Source organism: Sceloporus undulatus, chromosome 7, assembly GCF_019175285.1.
Source record: "Sceloporus undulatus isolate JIND9_A2432 ecotype Alabama chromosome 7, SceUnd_v1.1, whole genome shotgun sequence".
NCBI lineage: Eukaryota > Metazoa > Chordata > Lepidosauria > Squamata > Phrynosomatidae > Sceloporus > Sceloporus undulatus.
The window spans coordinates 23,158,357-23,180,478 of record NC_056528.1 but is presented as its reverse complement, the minus strand read 5'-3'; the positions used below and the strand labels follow the sequence as shown (position 1 = coordinate 23,180,478).

Below are 22,122 nucleotides of genomic sequence, written 5' to 3'. Positions count from 1 at the left end.
GACCTTGTTGCACTCAGAGGCTAATCTCCAGATAAGGGCCGGGACCTTGGCACCCCAGAGAGGTAGCATAGCTTTGCCCTATAGGGGCATCTCCCACCCGGCACAGCCCAGGGTCGGAAGAGTGGCTGAGGCGGGAATCCTTTGGCCATTCCTAGATGCTGTTGGATTGCAAATCCCATCAGCCTCTTAGAGTTGCAGTACATCACCTGGAGGGCCCCAGTGTTTACTCCCAAGTCACTCTGGACAAAACAGACCCTTTGGACACCCAAGAGACCATTCCCATGGCTTTAATTAAAACAAGGATTTCAAGAGGTGATACAGCTGGGAGGCCATCTGCAAATCCAGTGTGGCCGCAGCTGCCATTTTGTGTGGCCAGCACATGTCCGCTTCCCTCTGCCTAGAGTCCAGACCCTGCTGGGCCCATAAACCCCACAGAAATCTCCCCCATTCCTCCTTTGCCTTTCCCCCACCTGCCCCCTTTTTCTGGCCAAACCACTGATGCCTCCTTCTCTCTGCCTTCCTTTCCCTTTCTTATCTCCTCAGTAGATACTTGGATCCATGGGGAGACCCTCCTTCCCCCGATTGCTCCTGACCCCCAATGCAGCCCCCTCCTGCGCCCCCCCTTGCCTTCCACTCTTGGCCCAAAAAGGCCTCTGCCCCAACAGCATCCCTTTGCAGCCCTCACCTGTTGGATCAAAGCCTTACAGACCAGAAGGTCCCCTTCCTCCCTGGCATGGGATGGGAGGACAACCCTAGTATGGAATGGGCAGACCTCCCCAAATTCCCTCACCAATAAACAACCCCACACTTTTAAAAATATTTTCCCAAGAAGGGAAAGGAGACAGAAATTTGCTCTGACTTTTCTGGACTTCCGTCCATAACCCCACAGCCCTTTCCTCCTCTTCCCACTAGACCCCACTGCAGCCTCTTCTCTGCCCTCCACCTTTGCCTCTGGCCTCCTCGACATTCATTGACCTTCTTTCTTTCCAGCCCAGATATTGAGGAGGGTATCTGGCTCCCCATCTGTCTCCACTCCCAGGGCTTCCCTCCCCGGCACACTCCTCTCTCTGCTTCTCCAGCCCCTTTCTTTCTTTCTTTCTTTCTTTCTTTCTTTCTTTCTTTCCTCCCTTCCTCCCTCTATAGGATCTGGGCCTCTGCCATCCATCCACATGCCAACAACAGTCCCAGTACTGGAAGGAAGGCGGGATATAAATCAATAAAATAATAATAATAATATTAATGATGATGATTATGATCCCCATCCCTGCGTATGTGGGTCCACTGCCTGCAGCTGGAAAGGGGTCAAGGCCCCCCCTACTAGAGGCAGTGCATCATGTGCAGGGCATAGGCCACCCGCTCTCTCAGGGGCATTGCCCAGCCCTCCAACGCCAGGATGCCCAGCGGGAAGGTGCTGATCCGGTGCTGGCGGTCCACGAAGGTCAGGAGGAACTCGCCCTCCTCTGAGCGGCTGAGCAGGATCTTTGTCCGGTCATGGTAGAAATTGACCTGGAGGGGCCGGAGGGGCAGATGGCAGTCAGTTGCGTTAGAAGGCAAAGGGATTGGGGGAAAGGCACCTGGGGGCCACTGCTGCCCAAAAGGAGGATGGAGGAAGGCTTTACCTGCAGGGTCCCATCGCTGAACACCATCAAGAGGGCTTCATCTGACTTGGCAAATTGGAGGAGGGAGAGTCCGCTTGGGGAGCTTGCGGGGATTGTCTGCTGGTGGCCCCCCTGGAGAGAAACCAAAATTCAGGGCCAAAAGGAGAGGCCAGAAGAGCAGCACACCAGGGACCTCAAAAAGACCTTCCCTTAAGCCTCCCATTGAGAACTGGCCCAAGACATCCTGCTGCCTGAAGCAAGGAGAAGGCACTTCTGCCCACCCTCCCACATGTGCTGCCTGAAGCCACTGCCTCACTTTGCCTCATAGCAGAGATGGTGTGGCCCACCCTGGATCTCCCTCTCCCTCCAACCACAAAGCTCTACCTGACCCTCACCTCCATAAGCCACTCCTGCATGTACTGCGTGAAGAAGTGGAGGATCCCCATCTTCATGGCTAGGGAAGCTGGCACTTCTGTCCGGGGAAAGGACGCCTCTTGGTGGGCCTCTGTGCAGTAGGAGACGCGCCTGGAAGGAGCAGGAGGGGTCTGAGGGAGAAAAGGCAGCATCCCAGAAGAGAGTGGGGTCTTCTCATTGGTACAGTCCCTTCCCCACTTGAAATCAGGGGGGGTCCCACCAGAAGCAATTCCTGGCCCTTTTGCCCCTGGTTCACCATCCCCATGGCTGCCTTGGTATTTCAGAGAGCCACTCACTGGCCCTGGGGGCAGAGGGCGATGTGGGTCCCGTCCGCCAGCAGCACCCCGGTGGAGCCGTCTGAGAGCAGGTAGCCAAAGCCATACTTGTTGGAGTAGTCCACCCACTTAGTTACCATCCGGACAGGACTGGACAACTGACCGCCCTCCGGGTTGTTTTCCACTGGAGGCAGACAAAGGGAGGGAGAAATGGAGGAATTACGAGGGATGGACATTTGACTCACTCACAAGGGCTGCATGCAGGAGATCATGGAGGGCTTTAATTTTATTGCTTAATTGTGTTTAAAAATAATCTTTACATCTTTTTATTGGTGTTTCCCATGCATTCAAGTCTTAATATTCTGAACGTTGCCTTGAATCCCAACACTGGGGAAAAGGTATGTATCCATAATGATGGTGATATAGACTATCCACCCACAGAAACACCTGATGTCTGGAGAGCTTCCCCTGCCAGACAACTTGTGGACTATGGTTCCCATCATTCTCCAGGTACGCTGGCTGGGTTTAGTGGGCACTCTAGTCAGAGACATGAAGGCTGAAACGGGAATTAAAGAGGGCTCCCTCTGCCCCACAGCCTCACCCAGTGGGGTCTCCTTCAGGCAGGTCCGCAGTGCTTGGTCCAGGGTCTCCATCACTCCGCCAGGCCTCCACTCAGCCTCCTCTGGAGAAAGAGGGAGGGTCAATCCAGGGGGTCCACATGCCCTTTCTCCTTCTTCCTCCTTGGCACCTGGGCCCCCCCAACTCACCCCCGGCTTCCCACTGGCCGTCGTTCAGAGACCCCCTCCGGAGAAGGTGGACGGGGAAGCCGCTCTGGTCCTCCAGGACCTTCTCCTCGGTGCCTCCGCTCCCTTTCTCGGTTTCCTTCAAATGTGGGGATGATGGGACACATAAGGCTGTGCACAAGCAATCCTACCACCCTCTTTATCGTTAATTCCTCAGAATAATTAAAACCTACCCAGTATCTATATCTGAGGATCCCAGGGCCATGGACATGTTTCAAACAGATTAAAACAGAATGATTTTAAAAGAGTAATTTTGGGAGCTCCTTCCTCTTTCTCTCTGCCAGTCCTTTCATCCTCTCACCTTCTGATCCTGTTTTCTTTTTGCTTTAAGAAGCCATTGCCATTTTGTCTTTCTGGGGCATTTAGGGGTATTATCTGGATTTATTAGCTGCTGTTGAGATGGAAAAGCAGAGGCAGAAACGCTAGAAATAAAACAAAGTGGGAATGGGGGCAGAACGAAATGCCAAACCAAGAAAAAAGAAAAGTGGACAGTCTGGGTTTTTTTTAAAAGAATATTCAGGAATAGCTGTGTCAGCCATAGAGCAAATCAAAAACCCACCAAACAATGATACCTTTATTGGGCCAACCAAAATACACAATTACATGTTGTAACAAAAAATGCTTTTGTTTTGCAAATGGATGTTACATTTCCCGGACTTTGAGAATCTCCCAGTGACCACTGGTCAAAAGGAGGAGGTTCCAGCCTGAAAGTAATATCCCTCCATACCATCTGAACTGAGAACATAAAGCACCATGACTAACATCTACCATTTTTTCTTTTCTCCTATATGGTTTTTCACACCTTGCCTGAGGAAGAAGCCAATGGATCTTTGAAAGTTTGCAACATATAACTGTGCATTTTGGTTGGCCCAATAAAGGTTTGGTGGATCTTTGAAGAGTAAGCACTCATCAATGTTGAAGGTGTAGCCTCTCCCTCTCCATCCTTTGAAGGAATTCCTGATCCTGGAGGCTTATAGGAAAGACAATTCTTTTTTTTTGGTTGTACAGGAAATATATATATTCCAGGAAGCCTGGAAGAACCAAGTAAACAACTTTGAGGTCACTCTCTGCCCAGCCCTGGCTTACGAAGAAGCTTGCAAGGTGTCTGTGTCCATAATACAGATGGGAAAAGGGAGGCAGAGGGACTGTGGGTATAAATAGAGCTAATAATTATCATAATCACCACCACCATCTTTATAATCAATAACAAAAATGTCTGCAAAAGAAGTTATTTGGAGAAACCCTAACCCACTCTTGGCAATGCACCTACACACACAAGCAAAGCCATTTCTTACCAAGCCAGGGGGCTCCGCCAGTGGCCACTGTGGTACCTCTTGTGGCACAATTTCTGCCACTTCCATGGGCAAAGGGCTGGCTGGATGGGCAGAAGAGCACAAGGGTTAAACCTCCGGCCTGCATTTTTGCACAGATTCACAAACACACTGAGGACTAGAAATGTGTTTCCCAAGGCAGGGACCATTGGAAGAAACCAGAGTAAATAAAAATTAACCAGTGGTACTCGGGGCTTCAACTTGGACTCATTTCAGCTTTCTGGTGGTGCTTCTCTCCCTTTGCACCTCAGAATAATAAGGGGTGAGGTGGCCTCTGAGCACATGCAGAGTGCTGTTTGGCTGGCATGCAGGCCCTCCCCGGTCACTTCCCCCTGGCCCCATTTCTCTCACTCACCAGTCCTGGGTTCCTGGCAGAAGGACCCCCGGAAAAGCACCTTGGCCGCTTTCTGGAAGAACTTCCTGAGGGAGTTTGGGAGCAGGAAGAGTGGGGCCGAGTGGCAGGCCCTGGAGGAGAGGCTGGATGGGGTGAAGCCCTGCTGGGGAGACCCAAAGCAGGAGGAAGAGGAGGAAGAAGGAGGCCATGATTCCCTCTGGGATGCAACAAACGCTCAACAACACTTTCTATGAATGGCCAGCTTTTGGGGGGGGGAAGATGGGGTTGCTCTTTCTTTTGGAAAGAGGGGTCTTGCACCACAAGAGGACAATTTCCCAGGTTGCCGCCGCCTCCTCCTCCTCCTCCTCAGATCCGGCCCAGAGTTCAGGACCTTCCTTGGCCCCGGCGTGTCCCCCGCACGTACCTGGGAGAAGAAGGGGTGGCTGAGGACCTCCTCCAAGCCAGGCCGTGCAGCCGGGTCAGGGGCCAGGAGCTTCCCAATCAGCTCCCGGGCGTTGCGGGAGAGATGACCCCCGGGGGCCAGGTAGTGGCCGTCCCGGATGTGTTGGTACATCTCCTGCTTGTGTGGGGTGACCTCGAAAGGGGAGCAGCCGGTCAGGGCTGTATACCTGCAGGAAAGAGGAAGGCATTGCCAGCAGGGGCTGAGAAGATCTTGCGGGGGGGGGGGCAGCAGGGGTCCTTCAGAATCTGCCCCGACTCACACAGTCTTGAAGGCAGCTTTGCTGGCCAGACAGGCCCCCCACTTCTGCTTCCGGAGGGACTTACATGATGCAGCCCAGGGCCCAGATGTCCGACTTGAAGGAGTGCCCCTTCTTCGCAATGACTTCGGGAGCCAGGTAATTGGGGGTACCACACACCACCCTGTGCAGAGCAAAAAAAGAAGGCAGCGGCATTAGGAAGAAACACAGGAAAAAATAATGCAATCACAAGAGCCACAGGTCCACAGAGAAATAACCACTTTCCCCCAGCCCACAACACTCACCCGCGCCTCCGGCCGGCCTGCTCCTCTCGCACAGCCAACCCTAGATCCCCAATTTTCACCTGCATGGTCTTCGTGATGAAGAAGTTACCTGGAGGGGGGGAACAAAGAGGAGAGTTCAGGGGGCTCCAATTCCATGCCACTCACAATTGGGACCCTTATTTTCTTGGAGTACGGCAATGGGATGGGGCCCCCTCTGGGTTTTGCTCTGGGCCTTGATGTGTGCATGTCTGTCTGTGCTTGTATGTAAGATACATGTATAAGGGGGTTTGGCCCCCACCAGGGCAGCCTCCTACCTCGGCCCCAAGGACAGCTTGGCACAAGGGAATGAGCCCCCCTCACATGCCTTCCCCATCTTCCCCATAAGCAAAAGCCCCCCATAGCCCTCTTCCTCCCCCTCCCACATTGTGCCCAAAATAGACCCATGAGGTCAGTGGCCTGGCATCCGCTGTGCCCCAGACCAGACCGCCGGACCCTGAGGTATTTTTATCCCACCCTCCTGCTCTCTATCCCTCCCTCCTGTTGCCAGGCCAGGGGTCTCAGGACAGATTTGGGGTACTGGGTGCTTAACCATCCTAAGCGTTAGACCGCTTCTTCTCCCGTTGCAACATGAGCTGCCAGAACCGACCATTGACCCCGGGTTTGAGGCAGCACCACCAGGCAAACCAATGTCCAGGAGGCCCTTCCAGGTGGTGTGTGTGTTTAATTGATAGGCAATTAACAAACCTAAGGAGAAGGCATCGTGGGGCTTTCCCAGCAGAGTTTGTTCAGAGGGCTTGGCCTTTGCCCTCCACTGAGGCTGAGAGGGTGTGACTTGCCCAGGATCACACAATGTGTTTCCATGGCTGAGCAAGGATCCAACACGCAAAACGCTGGCTCTCTAGGCAGCCCTATGAGCAGCTATGATGGAGCCTCTCCCACAGCTGCAGTCTGTCCCCCTGCAGTCCCTCCCTGCCCAGCTCTCGGGTACCTACTCAACTTGAGGTCTCGGTGGATGATGCCCTGCTGGTGGAGATACTGCAGGCCAGCAATGACCTGCTTCAGGTAGAACCGGACCTCTGGCTCCGTCAGGGTCTTCCGGGCCTTGAGGATGTGGGCCAAGGACTGCAGAGAGGAGAGAGACGGCAAAGAGCCTGAGCCAAAACTGGGAACCCCAGGAGCCAAAAATAAAATAAAATGCAAAGAGTGCACAACAGGGAGGGCATTGCAGCTGCTAAATTTCCACCTCATTTTTCACCATAAGGAAGCCTCCTCACCTGTTGAACAGGTTGCTTTTTATTCATTTTGATTAAAGTCAAAAGAAAGGGGTTTAATGCAGTGGAGAGAACTCCTTTTCTTGTTAGCCAGTGAAAAAGTGGGGTCGTTCTCCCATGTACAAATCCCTTCTAGCAAAGAGTGGCCAACAAGGGCAGGTCAGGGTTGCCAACTTTTTATCAGCCCCTGCTCCTATGCATGAATGTACAGGAGGTTCTGTGCAAGAACCAGGGTTGCAGCCCCTTCATTTCTTTTTAAGCTGCTCTGGGGCTTTATTTGGAATCTACATTCGCTGCAAAAACCAGCTTCTACTTGCTAAAGAGGTCATCCGAAAGGAAACGGAGGAGGGTGCCTCTGAGCACAGGCAAAATGCATTTGCCTCACCTCTGGCTTAAACACAGTTCTGGAGACATATTAAGCAGCACCTGCCACTCTGGACTCCCTGTGGATGGGGGGGGGGGGAGATTGGGGTCCGGGGGGCAGGGTGGGTTGCCATCTTTGCAAGGCACAGGACACAGGAGACAAGTGTCCCCTCTGGGCCGAACCTACAAGCCTTTTAAACAAATCTTTCTTCCTTCTTTGCTGGCTCCCCTCCTGGCCTCCGCACCTTCCGGCTGCAATACTCCAAGACCATGTAGATGTTCTCCTGGTCAGCAAAGTGCCGGTGGAAGCCCACCACGTGGCGGTGCCTGAGGCGGCTGTGCAGCTCGATCTCCCGCTGGACCTGCCCAGGAGGGATGGAGAAGAGTCTGAGTAGAAAGGCCAGGTGTCGGTGGTGGGGAGATTTGGGGGAGAAGGAGGGAGAAGTCACGGGGATGGCTGCTGGAGTCAGCGAGAACTCGACTGCGGAAGGAGAGAAGGAGGGAAAGAAAGAAAGGACAAAAAGAAACCCAAAGGACAGAGAGAGAGAGAGAGAGAGAGAGAGAGAGAGAGAGAGAACCAGCTGGGAGTCCTGAGGGGGGGCAGGCGAAGCATGGGCAAAGGAGCCCCCCTGATCCAGAAAGGTGGCCCTGCCCCCCTGGTCCCCATCTCTTTATTCTCCTGCCCCTTCCTCCCTCTGCAAACTTTGACTGGAAGCTCCTCAGGGCATAGACCTGCTTGCCTTCAACATTTGGGCAGTGATCAAGGCGTCGCTGGAAGACCCCCAAGACCTCAGTGGCCCTTGATCCCAGCCCACCGGACCCCAAAGTCTTGGCTCACTTTCCCTCCGCTGTCCAGCCTGGAGGCCTGGGACTGGGAGACGACCTTCACGGCGTAGACCTTGTTGGTGGAGGTGTCTGTGAACTTGTAGCATCTTCCGAATGCACCCTGCGGGGGGATGGAGAAAGAGGGGTCAGCGAGGATCAAGGGCAGCTCAGGAATGGTCGGAGTTGGCTTTGGTTCCTGCAGCCAGAATGGCAGGGTCGATTGGGCCGTTCCAACAGCTTAAAGACCGGATGGGAGAGTGGTTGTGTACAGGTGCCATCTTAGGGAAAATAAAGGATGTGCCAGCTTCAAAGTCACACAAATCTCCTTTGCTGGGCAGAAACAGAAGATGCACCAATGAGATGCTCTACAAGTATTGTGTTTCCTCTGTGCAACTCAGGTGGATCTCCAAAATGGTCTGGTATCTGTCTGTTCACCATCCCTCCACCCATCCTTCTTTTTTGAAAAAGGTTTTGACTCCCAAAATCCCATGCAATTTTTTTTCTGACTCAAACCTTCCTCTGTTGGAGTTTCTGGATCAACATGGAGCAGCACTTCTCCCCAAGAACATTGTCAAGTAAGGACCCCCTGACTGACCCCCAACTAGAGTGACCATCCAGAGGGGAGCATCCCTTCCTCCCCCATCTGGGCTCTTGTCCGAACTGCAGCCCCCAAGCTTGCCCCTTCCTCTGACCCCTCCCCAGATTAAGGACTGCCATGCAGAAAATCCAAGGCATCAGCCGATGGTAAGTATCAGGTGTCCAGTTCAGAGGGGTTCTAGATAGACAAGACCTGTGTGCTGAGAGTCCTGCCCAGTGCCCAGTTAAACATTGGGCTCCATGGGATGAAGCAATGAGCAAACAGCGCAGTTGCAAGGAAGAGCAGAGCAGAAGCAAGTACCTGGGAAGAGCACAGGGCAAGGGATGCAATGGCCCACAAGGGCACCTACCTTGCCCAGAAGCTGCCCTCTCTTGTACAGGGTCCCTGTGCCAGGGTCTTCTATGAAATACTTCAGGGCCTCCCTCTCGCCTCTCCTCCGGGGCCATCCATGCTCTATCCTCCCCATGGCCTTTGGCAGACTCAGGGTCCCACTTCTTCTCCTTCCCAATCCTGCTTCTCTTCAGTCTGGCCAAGGGATCGGCTGGGCTTCTTAAGGCAGTGGAGGGAAGGGGCGGACGGAGGGCTGGCCAGCTTTCTTCGCCTTCCTCAGCCTGGCGCTGCCCTGCCCAGACCCCTGCTGCCAAGGGGCAGCCAGAAATATAGGCTCCTGGGGCCCAGGCAGAAGGGGAGGGAGGTTTCTGCTTCGCCAGCAAGTCAGCTGCTGCTGCTGCAAAAGACAACAACAACAATAATAATAATAATGAGGAAAAGGAGGAGGATGCTAATTTTGGCAGGCGGCTGCCTTTCTTTGGTCTCCAGGGGAGGGGATGCCCTCCCATAGGCCAACTGCCGTTTCAGAGCCCCAAAGGCCCCAAAGGCGCAGGAGGGTGTCTCTTGTTGCCCCGGGGGGCTTCCTGGTGGGCTGCTGACTAGCTGGGCTAGAGAGGCTGTCCTAGGCCTGATCCGGCAGCCAGTCCTAAGGGGTCCCAGGGGTCTTCTTTGCTGCTAACTGCCCTCAAGTCAACTTGGACTCATCTGCAAGTCCTCCTGTCTTCCGTTGCTCTGCTTCGGTCAAACTCACACTAATGCCTGACCTCCCTCATAGAGTCCATCCATCCTTCAGAAAGATTCCCTCTGCCTTTCGTAGTGTTATTCTTGTTTCCTTTTTTTAAAAATTAATATCTTTATTAACATACTTAAAAATCACTTGGACAGCAATGTTACAAAACGTAAAACGCAGCACATTAAACAATACTTCTTAGTCTCAACAACTTGATCCATACACATTTCCTGATAAGAAACACGAACCACTTAACGCTGGCTTCCTCTCACACAAGCCATGCGCTTCTTTGCCTTTTAAACATATCTGAAAAGCAAACTGGGTTTTCTGATCCCATCTAAAATCAGAAAATAATGGAAAATATTATGTCCTATTAAGACTTACCTTCTTCTTCTTCTTCTTCTTTACCTTCTAAATTCCTTATTGTTTTAACACTTGAGTCACACTAAATTATCTTTGTTTGTTGTTAATTGCCAATAAGTCACATACACTTCTATGGACAGGTTGCTTACCTGTAACTGGCTGCAGCTGAACCCTCGCCTTTCAAGCCTTAAGGCTCCTTGATGGCTAAGTCCTTACACTGGGGTCCTTATGGCGCGCCCTCTGGCGGCGGACGAGTGTACTTCCCCCCCTAAGGCCCCAAGGAGCCTTCAAAGCGCCCCATTCCTTGCTCTCGGGCGCCCTCCAGTGTCTGCACTTGGGCACACTTCCCTATCTATCCAGCTAATTCCTTTTGAGCGCCCTCTGGTGGCGGAAAGAGGCGTCCTCTCCTGTCACAGTTCCCATCATCCTCATAAGGCACAGAAAGTTGGGCTGACTCAAGCCTTCCTCATCTCTGGAGCCCTTACCTTAAGGCTGTTGAAGGATATTTCCCATCATCCCCAGACATTGCAGGGGACGTTTCAACCCAGCCTTTCTGCGCTCTGGACCCCATTGAACTTTTGGAATAGAATTCCCAGAATCCTCTAGCCTTCAGGGGTGAGGACCATGATGGCTGGGCGGTTATGGGAACTGTAGTCCAAAGGGAAGACCCGGGACTGAAGGGGAAGAGCTTCTGACATGTTTTGTGCTGGTGCGCCCTCTTGTGGCAGGAAGGGGGCGCCACCGAACGTGGGTCTCTGGGAGCCTCCGAAGAGATGCCTTCCTTGCTCTCGGGCGCCCTCTGCTGGTTCCGTTTGGGCACGTTTCCCTATCGAGGCAGCTGCCCTAATTCCATTACAGTAGTTCCTATGGCGCGTCCTCTGGCGGCCAAATGGGCGCACTCCCTCCTTTCCGCTTTCAAATCCTTATTCGTTGGTCTCGGGCGCCCTCCTGTGGTTGCATTCACCCATTGAGCTTTGGGCTCCCAACTAACTCATTCCTTAATAGCGTCATGGCGCGCCCTCTGGTGGCAGAAAGGGGCCTTCTCGTCCGTCGGTCTAAAACGCGTTGAAAAGGCCCAACTCCTTGCTCCCGGGCGCCCTCCTGTGGCCGCAATTGGGCATATTCCCCTATTTATCCACTTGGCATTCAGTGCACTGTCTCCAACTCAAAGGGTTAGTTAGCTACACAACAGGCCAGATAAAAATGCAAAACATTTATTGGAGTGTTGTACAAAAAGTTTCCAGTCCAAAAAAAAAACACATAGAGAGTATATTACAAATAATTGAAAAAGACATTTGGCATGCATATTCACCATAAAGCCAGAAGACCTTGAAATGGGGAGTCTAGGACGCCTGCCTTGAAAAGGTAGCTGCCCTCCTTTCAGAAACAGAAGGAGTCTAAAACTCACTGCTACAAAAATAGAGTTCTACTAAAGAAATGGTTTGGTAAAAAGGCAAAGCTCAGCCCCTCACTTTCGTGTCCCAGGCAGTGCTTATTGCTTGCAAACGTAGTGTCACTCAGGAAGGGAGGAGAGGGGGGCATCTGACCACAAGGACTGAGTCCATGGTCACTTCTTTTGAGCAGGGGCTGCCCAATGTGGCTGGTCTGATGCCTTCTTGTGGCAGCATCTTTGTGGCAGTTAAAATGCTCGCAAGGCCCCACCACTGCGTGGCAAGAGAGGGGTGTCCCATGTGCCCTCGACCAGACTCTCTTCTCTCACAAATGTGTTCTCTAAACTCTAGCACTTCAAAGTGACATTAACACTTCTCAATAATCACAGGTAAATACAGGATTAGACATTTGAAATACAGTTCCAAGCATAAAGCTAGGTCATATTTCAAGAGCAAAGGAGATTCTGCCCCTCAGGACCCAACAAAACCTCTGCCCTGAACCCCACCTTCTGCTCTGGGGGCTGCCCTGGCAGTTTGGGGGAACCCAGCATGAGAAGGGCAGGCGACCAAGACAAAAACCTCCTGTCCGCAGCAAAGGAGGGAGAACTGTGGAGAAGCCTCTGGCCAGGCCAGGAGGGGAGGTCTGCAGACAAGTCCACCCACCCATTTTGCCTGCAGGCCCATCTTGGCCTCACTCTCTGGCACTTTCAGAGTCAAAAATGTGGCCATTAGCCCACCCAAGAAACTCTGCAGCCAGGCCCAGTGAGGGAAGGGAAAAGGGCTCCTGCAAAGACCCCTGGGGACCTTGAGCCCTGGCTCAGCTTCCGCAAAGGGGACCGTTCCCAGAATTCTCTAACCTTTTGGCGAAGGGCTCAGGCCCCTTATTCCAGTAGTACATCTGCACACAAGGGAACATTCACAGTTTCCATCTTCACAGGAGTGTGGGGAATGGGAGACCCTTCTTGGAATAACACCCCCCCACCCCAAAACCCTTGGGAGCAGCTGTTTTCACAGAGACAGGCAAGGCAGCCTTTGTGATCAAGGCAGCTCTGAAGAACAACTTAAGCAGGATCCACAAGTGTTCTGGCATCTAGTGACCTTAGGAAGAAACTGGGGAGGGAGGAAAGACGACACAGTGACCCTCTTTCTGGGGGCTTCTGCACAAGGGGCTCAATCCAAATTGTCCTCTTAAAATCTAGAACACATTTACATTATTAATTTGGCATGGGCAACAAACAGACCATAGGGTCTTGCAATGTGTGCGGCCTCCTAGCGCCTTTGAATTCATTCCTTTGCCACAGAAAGTGAGAGGTGTCCCTGCAAGAGGGATCTTCCGCCAACTGTTTTGCCTTTTCCCAAATGTTTCTCCTGCAGTCAGTTTGGACCCAGGCATCTCCTGGCTTGGCAACCAAGGGCTAGTCTGGTTTTTACAGGAGTTCTGTGCACAGCTTAAGACATCGAGCTTTTCTTCCAGAGGAGCCTCATCTGAACCTCAACCACAAAAGCGACCACAAAATCTGAAATCTGAGTCTGAAAATGCATTTCCAGTAGGAGCACCTCAGCTGGGCCTAAATCCGCGCAGCAGGGGTCTCCGCCGCAGGTGTTTCCTCCAACTCTGGGGTCTTTTTAGAGCCAAAGTCCAGGAAGTTGAAAGGCCAAAAGCGTCTCAGTTGCTCACACCAGTCCATCTCTGGGATATTTCCAATACCTTCATTCAGTTAACCAAATTAGCGCATGAAGTCTCCTGTTGTGGAAAAAACTCATGCTGATGGCTTTGCACAGAGCAGAAGCAGCTGGGCCTCTCACCAGTGCGCTCTCAGGCTCTTTACGGCGTTCTGTCTCTGCTCCAGGCAGCCTCCAAAGATTGGAGGCTTTTAGACAAAGGCTGGTGGCTCTGGGGTTAGGAGCAGGACAGCAGGGGATTTCCTGCATGTCTGAGGTGGGGAGGTTGGGGTCGATAACCTCCGAGGCCCTTCCAACTCTATGATCCTATGACTTTTAGTGTCCTCTTGGGCAAGGTCCAGATGTGTGAAACCAAAGACCTTGGTGGGAACACAGACAGTCCCACCAGGCCTCCTGTTTGGGAAGGTCAAAAGCACCCCTTCAGCACCCTTCTGGCTCTGGAAACGAGTCACGACCCCCAAGGAGGAAGTTGGGGGGGGGGAGCCAAACCCTTGGGAAGCAGAGGCAGTTCTAGCTGTTCTGAGGACAGAGTTCCACTTTAAAAAATCAGAAGAGAAAGGGTGACAAAGAAATCATATGAGATTTATAAAAATAGTTTTCATTGGCTCTGGGCAAAATAAAACCTAGAAAAAAAGAAAGAGCAAGAAGAGCGGAAGGAGAAGTGTGGCTGGGAGCCCTCCTCCTTTCACATGACGGAACACCCTCTGGACGTGGTCCTGGGATCCCCCTGAAGGAAAAGGACAACGGGATAGTCGTGAGAAACAGCTGCCCACCCATCCACACCAGCCCCAGAGGCCAACCGTGCAACTGAACAGCCTTATACGCCCGCAAGGAAGGGCACAGGCCTCGCAGGAGTTGGCGCCTCCTGTTAGGTTCTCTAAACATCCAGTTGCCCCTGGCCTCCTCCGTCAGCACCTTCCACAACTCCTGCTTTTTCCACAGCAGTTGCAATGGGCTGCATCCCTTTGAGAGACCCCTCTTCAGTGGAGCGCATCTGTCAGGGTGGCCCTCCTCTCCTGTTTACCTGCTGATGGAAGAGGTCTTCCTCACCAAACTCTGCCTCCTCTTCTTCCTCATTTACCTGCGGCCCAGTGGACTGGGTCAGGGTTCTGACTGCAACTTCCTAGGAAGAAACCTGTAGATCAGAAGCTTCCTGGGAGTTTTGTTTTCCTTTGCAACTTATGGACACCCTCCCAGATCCCCAAAAGGGCTTCTCTCAGCAGGCAAACCTTCGCGGCTCAGACCAGAGGGAACCCATTTCACACTGGACACCCCCCTCCCGCCAAAAGCATCTCTCTGACCACTTTCCTCTTCCAACAGCCCTGTGCATCAATGAGGCAACGCACAGCAAGCCAAAGCTATTATCTCAGGCAAGATCGGAATCAAGAGATGGGCATCTTTGTCAAGAAAACAATCACATCAGCTAAGGATTATGAGAGAGAAATAATGGAACACTGATTTTTCCAACAACTTTGTTTCTGGCCAAGTCTTTTGCAAGACAAATTGATTTTTCTTGCACCCAGATCCAAGTTACAGCTAGTCCAGATGAAACATCTGGACTAACCCTAAATCCCAAATGTTTAGCAAAGCTCAGCTCAGCATTATCCCTGATGCTGGGCTGGATGGACACTTTCCGAGAATTCCTTCCAAACACTGTATTTCTGCATTTGGAGATGGATCAGGAGCATCTGTCTTGTGTTTTTTTCTCTTCTTGTTTTTAGAGAGAGAAGCAACCGAGGCATATTACACTCCCCTTAAATACATTGCCTGGAAGATCTGACTGTTACTAGAATTATTTAGCATCAGATGCTCATAAAAATTTAACAAATTATGGGAAATTTTCTGTCCTCTGCTATTGAGATTAATAAAATTATTATTCAGACACATAGGCGATATTTTGAGGGGAGTTCCCTTTTCAACAATACCATGTTTATGTTTTAAGATCATGAATTGCTGAACTGTTACCTGTTCTTCTGTTTTATACTCTTTTTTTGAGCACTAGGTTCTGTATAATAACAGATGTCCTGTGTTTTAAGGGTCTGTGACTGCAGAGCACATACCTCCATACTTGCCTACCTACACACACCCCTCTTGCGGGCAACAAAGCCACCACTGCCACCAGCCTGAAATTATCCCTGGGACACTGGGGCTGGACTGGCCCCTCTCTTTCCTCCAGATGGAGACAGACACCCCCCCCCACTGCCAGTCTGAGCCCCCCTGCCCTCCGCGACCTGCTTGCCTCCCTCCTCTGCGAAGACACACACCTCTCCATCCGAGTTCACCAGGTACGTTCGGATGTTGGTTCCAGTGCCCCAAGTGCTCTGGTTTTTCCACACCAGGACCGACGGTGGACTGTGCGCCACACCGGCATCAGCAGCCCAGATCTAGCAAACAGGAAAGAAAGATGGGCTGTCACCAATCAGCAGCAGCAGCTTCTCAAGGAAACAGGACCGGAGCTCATTCCCTGCATCACTTGGTGGGGGGCCGCTCAGGATTCCCATTGGGAACAGGTGCCATTGACTACCATTGGGGGAGGATAGATCCAAAGGAGTGCAGGGGCCAAGCAGGAATGTCCCCCAAGGGGCAGCCTCTGGGTCAGGAAAGGCATCGGCAAAGGGCTGGCAATTACCAAACAGCCCAAAGGCTGGCTGAGCATTTTGGCCCCTGCGCTAAGCAACACTTGTCCCCACTTCTCCTCCGTTGTGAACAGAGCCAGAACCCACAGATGAAGGGAGACATCCGACACTCTCAAAGACCAAGGATCCACTTACTGTGACTGTCTGTCCAGCCCGGAGGACATACTTGGGGGTAAATTTGTAGGCAATCTCCTCCTCCTCTCCAGTCTTCCTCTTCAGCCTCCAGTTCCCAAGAGACTGGTCCTGCACAGGAGGGAACAAGGGAGCTGCTGGTGCTGCCGTTTTAGGCTCCAGAGGACCAGGACAGGACGCAACCCAGCCTGGAAACAGTCAGCCCCCACCGGACCTGCTCACTCTCCTCCTCCTTCTTCTGCAACCAGCCAGGCCCACCTACCTTGTCTGAGTGGTTCTTCAGCTGGACATACTTCCCTTCGGGGTCTATGTCCTCGATGCTCACGCTGCCCTTGGCCGAGGCCTGCTGACTCATGTGGACGAGACTGCTGCTGGCAATGCTGCTGCTGGCAATGCTGCTGCCGCTGCTCCCGGTGCCAATCCCACTGGAGAGGCTGCCAGAGAGCTCCTCGGCCTCCAGGCGCTTCCGCTTCCCCCGGGATGAGCGAGTGGCTGAGGCGCTGCTGGAGGAGGTGGCCCGGGAGACTGTGATGCGGGACGGAGGGCTGGGAGACAGCTTCAGCCTGGCAAGAGAGGCAGCTGATGAGTAGGTGATGCTGGCCCAGAGGGGAGGATGGTGGCCCAAGCAGGCACCGCAAGGATTACAAGAGAACCACAGTAGGCCTCCCTGAGCCCCATGCAGTTGGCTTCCTTGCTGCACCCACAGCTGACCTGTTTTTTGACTCAGAGGTGCATGACCTGCAGGATCCCACCCAAACCCTAACCGGAACCAGCCCGATTTTTGCAGGGAGTTGCATCATGTCTGGCTCTTCTGTTCGACTGTATAAATGGGGTGCAGGAAGAAACCATAGAACTTTCAGACTGCAGTAGATGAGGATGTGGTGGGGACAGATTAGACATGGAGAGACCAAGGACAGCCACTTCCAATGGTGGGGGCCTCCTACCTCTCCTCTTCCCCTTCCAGGAGCTTCCGGTAAGCGCTGATCTCCATGTCGAGAGCCAGCTTGACATCCAGCAGCTCCTGGTACTCCATCAGCTGCTGCTGCATCTGATCTCGCATCTCAGTCATCTCCTTTTCCTTGGCATCCAGCATCTTTCGGAATTTCTCTCGCTCACCAGCCATCAGCTCCTCCAGCTCCCGGATCCGTTCTTCTGCAGCATTTGCCTATGGAGCAGGGAGACAAGAGAGACATGCTGACCTGAAGCCAAGAGAGCAAGTGGCCTGGAGACTGGTGGGAGAATGGCCATGAAAGGAAGAGGCAGGGGCTAAAGTGCCAGGCCTCTTTAGGGCAGGAAACAAACTGATGGGGGACGGCACAGGATTCTTTTCAGAAGCTAAGGATTCACTGCAACAGATGTTCTCTGTGGCAGGAACAACACATTAACAATAAAGACCAACTCAAGAAATAATTTCTACTCTTTATGACCCAAGCTGTGTAAACTTCACCAAAATGTCCCTTGATTCTTCTTGAGGAAAGAGGTGGCAAAGTTCTCTTTTCCATGGCTGAAGCATTCTGAGCTCCACAACAATTCCTTTGGCTTGACCAGGGAACCAGGACCCCATTCTACCTCAGTCTTACACACACACACACACACACACACAGCCCATGTGAGTCGCCCTGATCCCCAGCTCCTGCATGCACCATAGTTTGGGTCATACTGTTACTTTTCCAGCTCAGTGTCAAGAGGAGAGCCTCCCCCTCCCTGCCCCTATACAACTCAAGAGCCTCCAAAGGGCTTCCAAAGCCATGGCTGGCCTTGTGGACAAACTGGGATTTATAGGGCACGGGGAGTCACAGCATGGGCTGCTCTGAGGAGAGAAGTGGCAGGTGGCTGCCCCAAATTCTGCAGAGCTGTTAACAGACCAGCAGAGCAACCTCTCACCACCTGCCCTCTCAGCTAGACTCCTCAATGTAAATCTGGGCTGGGGTTAAGACAGAAAAGAAAACAGAGTGGTGGCAGAAGCAGCAGCAGCAAAGGCCAGCATTGTCTCACCTGCTTTTGCAGCCCAGAGAGCTGGTAGCTGAGTGACTCAATCCTCACGCGGGCCTCCTTCAGCTCCTCCCGAGCAGCACTTGCAGCTTTGTCGTTTTGGTCAGAACAGAGCTTTGCATTCTCCAACTGGAAGGGAAGAAGGAGGAGGAGATGGCAGGGGCTGCACTACGAGCCAAGCTGGCTCTGGCTGCAAAAGGCTTCCTACACAGGCCTTCCTTCCGGAAGAGCTACAACCCACCAGAGCCTCAGAGTCACACCACTTCCAAGAGTCAAAGGGAAGAAATCTCAAAGCCTGGGATCCCAAGAGAACATCAGGGAAGTAGCCTCTGGAGTAAATGCGGGGCCCCATGATCCATTTCCCCCAAATGACAGTCAGGGCTGCATGAACCCATCCTCTTCCTCCGCCCTGAGTTGTCACCTCCATTTTGGGCTTGCAAAGGGCCTTGTGACAAGTCCTGTGTGCGTTCTGTCCCCCTCCACTCCAATGAGACCCCTCTCCCTCCTCACCTTGGCCTGGTAGGTCTGCTCCAGCTCCTGCTTGTAGAGCTGGATCTGCTCCTCATGCTGGCTGCGCAGGTCCAGCAGGGCCTGGCTGATTTTGGACTCGTACTCTGTCCGTCGGCTGCTGTCCACCTCCACCAGCTGGCGCTCGTGCCACTTCCGTGTCTCCCTCACCTCCTGTGGGAGCAAAATTGTGCTAGACACTCACCCAAAGGCAACCCCTGGGGAGAGGGACTAGGTTCAAGAGGATGAGCCCTTGGCCCCTTAAGCACAATGAGGAGAGAAACAGCAACAGGGCAGAACCCCAAAATCTCAACCACCCCTCCCTCCAGGAAAGACAAGATTCAGGAAGGTCATGCTGAAGCCAGGCAGAGGGAGCAAAGATGGCTGAAGCAGCCCCCGCCTAGTTTCTCTGCAGCACAAATTAATGTCCCCACGACAACCCCAAACCCCAGGGGCTCAGCTCACCTCTTCAAAGATGCTCTTCCTGAAGTCAAGCTCCTCCTGCAAGCTCTGGCAGCGATTCTCTAGGTCCACCCTCAGGAGGGTCTCCTTCTCCAGCTGCTTCTTGGCCACATTGTGGGCATCTTCCGACTGGGGTGAAGAAGAGAGCGTTTTCTGGGAAGCAGCATTGGATTGGAGAGCGAGGCTCCTACAAACCTTGCTCAGGCTGCCCTGCTCCTTCCCTCATCTCACCCTCCTGCCCCGCATCCAACTGAGTCCACCTTGCAGGCTACCGGAATCAACAGACTCATCAAGCAAAGAAAAACGAACATACCAGAAACTTAGCACTTCTACCTCACCAACCCCCAACCAGCTGCATTTGTCCACAACTGTGCACTGTGTTCAACCAATCTGGACTGAGGAACGAGGCGGCTGTGTGCCCTCCTTCTCAAACCCGTTTTAAAACCTCCTTGCTGGCTGCCCTAGGCCTCCCGCTGCCATGCTGTTCTTTCCAGCACTTGCCTTGGCCAGCTGGGCTCGCAGGTCGGCCACCTCAGCCTCCAGGTTGCGCTTCTCGGTCAGGGTGGTGGTGAGCTCCACTTCACTTCGGTGGAAGAGGACTTCCAGCTCCTTGATACGGCCCTGAGATGTGGACCACTCGCCATCTTTTTTCTTGTAGCTAACAGAGGGAAGCAAAAGGAAAAGACACCTGAATAGGCTGATCTCCCAGATCAAGGAAAGCTAGAAACTATGGCACTCTGTAGCTCAACTACACATTAACTGTTTACCAACTTCCCAATTTGCTCAACTGCACCCAACAAAAGCACAAAGGCGAATTTAACTGTGAAGCTCTGGTGATCTCTGGATATACTGCAGCTGGCTTCCAGCAGGGGGCAACACCTTCGCACACCAGGCCTAGCCAGCCGTGTGTGGCGCTTACACAAGCCTTATCCTTATTGTCCTTTTACACAACAGGTCTCTCCCCCGGAGCAAAGGCTGTGGGCAGTGGCTCCAAGGTTCCACCACCGGCTGTCCCACTGTGGAGTCAGCAGATGCCAGCCCCGCAGGCTCCATGGGTGCTGCGGCCTCACGTTTTTTCTGGGAGGTACCCAGTGCTGCTAATGGGTCCAGCAGGGGAAGGGGCTGCCACTCTTCCCAGGGTGGCCTTTCTTAGAAGGACATCCTCCAGTTGCAAGGAAGTGACCAGAGCACGGAAGGACAGACTCAGAGACCAACTGGACACTGGGCCGCTCAAGGGGCAAAGAAAGAGGGCTGAGTGGCTTCTCACTTTGAGTGATCATAAGGAAAAGAAGGAGAGGCTGCACTCATTCAGAACTGCCACTCCTCAGGTCCCTGGGCATCTGGCTTTAGGTGGAAGTCCCTGAAAATGGATTATCCCAGTCTGGGAATGGCACAGTTGAGGCAGCCCTCCTCCCTTCTTATTTGCGCACCAGTCAGTGCAAGGCAGACAAGAAAGGAAGATATTGGTATGCTAAAAATGTGGCGCTCATTCAAAGCTTTCTCTCCAGGCGAGCCAGTGAATGACTTATAGCAAATGAAACCAGATTTGGCCTTAAACCAGGCTGCAAAAAGCCCCAGGGACTGCCACAGCCAGAGTCCGCTTCTTTAGCACAAGAGGCTCTGGCAACTTTGGCTCAGCCTTCCTCCCTTCATCCGCACATGCTGCGTCTTGCTCAGTTCCATGGCAAAATGCCACTGAAGTCCAGGCAATCGAAGAACTGGACCCCAGAGGCTGCAACATGTGCAAAGGAGCAGCGCGGCCACATAATAATATCTCTCGGGCTGCGCATGGCTTGAGTGCTCTCTTCCGCCGGGGGGGGGGTGCAATGAGAAACCCCCCTCCGCCAGCCCACCTGGCTTTCCTTAGGAGAAGCACCATTCACTCTGTTTGGTGCCTTCCCTGCCAGGCTGCTCCAGAGGCGGATGCCACCTGAGGCCTGGCCCCTTGCCCTCCTGGCAGCCCCCCTTCACCTCTTGCTGAGCTCCTCGAGCTCCGCGCGCAGCTTCCCGATCTCAATCTGGAGCTTGGCCCGCTCTCTGGCCGTTTCGTCCAGGACCCTCCGGGCGTCCGACAGCTCCGACTCGTAGAGGGCCTTGATGCCAGTCACCTGCCAGGGAAGCAAGGGTCAAGGGTCGGGCGGGGGCTGCCACTGCCATTCTCCCAGGCCAAGGCCAAGGCCCAGCTCCTGCGGCCGAGAGAGAAGAGGGCAGGTGCCTCGCAAGTCCTGGGGGGCTCTGGAGACCAGGGAGGGCATCCAGGCCAGCCAAGGAAAGGCCTGGGCGCAGGGCAGCAGGGCCGGGCTCGCCCCGAAGCGGAGCTCCATCCAGGCCGCCTCTCGCCCCTAGCGGCCCCCTTCCTTTCTTCCCTCCCTCCCTTCCCTGGGGAGGGACGGACCTCCCTGACGACGACCTCTTCCTTCTCGGAGACGCGGAGGAGGAGGCGGTCGTTCTCCAGCTCCAGCGCCCGCACGCGCTCGATGTAGTGGGCCAGGCGGTCGTTCAGCTGCCGCAGCTCCTCCTTCTCCTGCAGCCGCGAGAGGCGCGTCGGGGACAGCGGCGTCGACGGAGCGGAAGGGCCGCCACTGGCGGCGCGGGGAGTGGACGGCGCCGAGCCCGAGAGCGAGGCGGCGGCCATGGCGGATTCTCATTCAATCCTCGCGGCGCTGAAAGCGGAGGAGGAGGAGGAGGCGCACAAAATGGCGGCCCCGCGCGCCAACGGACAGGAGACGCCTCGCGCGGGGCACCACGGGAAGCAGAGTCCCTCGCCCGCCACGCTCCGCCAATGGGAGGCCGAGGCCGCCGCCGCGAGGGACGCCGGGAAATGGAGTCCCTGCCCTCGCCCGCCATTTTGTAACCTCAGGACTTTCCAGCGGAGACAAACGCAGGGTCTCACGGGGGTTTCTTAGGCAAGGGATCCTCCTCTGCCAGTTCCGTCCCCAGGAATAGAGCCTCCAGCACCTGGCATCTGTCGCGACAGGCCTCCCCTCCAAGTCCTAACCAGGGCCGACCCTGCTTAACATCCGAGGTCGGAGGCGATTTTGGTGCCCATTTTGGGGGGTTAAAATGGACAGGAAACAAAAGAAGCCCATGCTGCAGTCCCCA

The 22,122-nt window shown here is 53.7% G+C and overlaps 2 protein-coding genes across 3 annotated transcripts; both read right to left on the bottom strand.

The window, feature by feature from the left end:
* Positions 1–205: 205 nt before the first annotated feature.
* On the bottom strand, positions 206–10,474 carry LOC121936020 (inactive serine/threonine-protein kinase PLK5-like). The gene is made up of 17 exons (XM_042477780.1): positions 9,876–10,474; positions 9,144–9,521; positions 8,210–8,317; positions 7,617–7,733; positions 6,730–6,859; positions 5,759–5,846; positions 5,542–5,637; positions 5,180–5,384; positions 4,777–4,915; positions 4,386–4,465; positions 3,392–3,481; positions 3,055–3,169; positions 2,889–2,969; positions 2,309–2,471; positions 1,994–2,123; positions 1,620–1,730; positions 206–1,506 (listed from the first exon to the last, which is right to left on the bottom strand). The coding sequence occupies exons 2-17, from the start codon at positions 9,258–9,260 to the stop codon at positions 1,318–1,320; spliced, it is 1,959 nt and encodes a 652-aa protein (XP_042333714.1). The 5' UTR covers positions 9,261–9,521; positions 9,876–10,474; the 3' UTR covers positions 206–1,317.
* A 943-nt stretch (positions 10,475–11,417) lies between these two features.
* Positions 11,418–21,792, bottom strand: LMNB2 (lamin B2). Of its 2 annotated transcripts, none has more exons than XM_042480124.1 (12): positions 21,416–21,792; positions 20,992–21,128; positions 19,522–19,678; positions 19,024–19,149; positions 18,562–18,732; positions 18,055–18,180; positions 17,004–17,224; positions 16,322–16,622; positions 16,063–16,170; positions 15,556–15,675; positions 14,316–14,414; positions 11,418–14,018 (listed from the first exon to the last, which is right to left on the bottom strand). In XM_042480124.1, exons 1-12 carry the CDS (start codon positions 21,653–21,655, stop codon positions 13,977–13,979), a joined length of 1,848 nt encoding a protein of 615 aa, XP_042336058.1. In that variant the 5' UTR covers positions 21,656–21,792; the 3' UTR covers positions 11,418–13,976. The 2 variants fall into 2 exon arrangements, with proteins under 2 accessions (XP_042336058.1, XP_042336059.1); XM_042480125.1 differs by having other exon boundaries at positions 11,418–13,352.
* Positions 21,793–22,122: the final 330 nt, after the last annotated feature.

Bases quoted from the DNA above. Each gene is read 5' to 3' on its own strand.
- LOC121936020 (XM_042477780.1), bottom strand. From the start codon at position 9,260: ATGGGGAGGATAGAGCATGGATGGCCCCGGAGGAGAGGCGAGAGGGAG. The intron at 5,638-5,758 runs GTGAGTGTTGTG...TGCTCTGCACAG, and splicing joins CAGGCCGGCCGGAGGCGCGG to GGTGGTGTGTGGTACCCCCA. The intron at 2,124-2,308 runs GTGAGTGGCTCT...TGCTCCTTCCAG, and splicing joins GCCCTCTGCCCCCAGGGCCA to GCGCGTCTCCTACTGCACAG.
- LMNB2 (XM_042480124.1), bottom strand. From the start codon at position 21,655: ATGGCCGCCGCCTCGCTCTCGGGCTCGGCGCCGTCCACTCCCCGCGCC. The intron at 19,679-20,991 runs GTGAAGGGGGGC...TCCCTCTGTTAG, and splicing joins CTCGAGGAGCTCAGCAAGAG to CTACAAGAAAAAAGATGGCG. The intron at 16,623-17,003 runs GTAGGAGGCCCC...CTCTCTTGCCAG, and splicing joins CTGGAAGGGGAAGAGGAGAG to GCTGAAGCTGTCTCCCAGCC.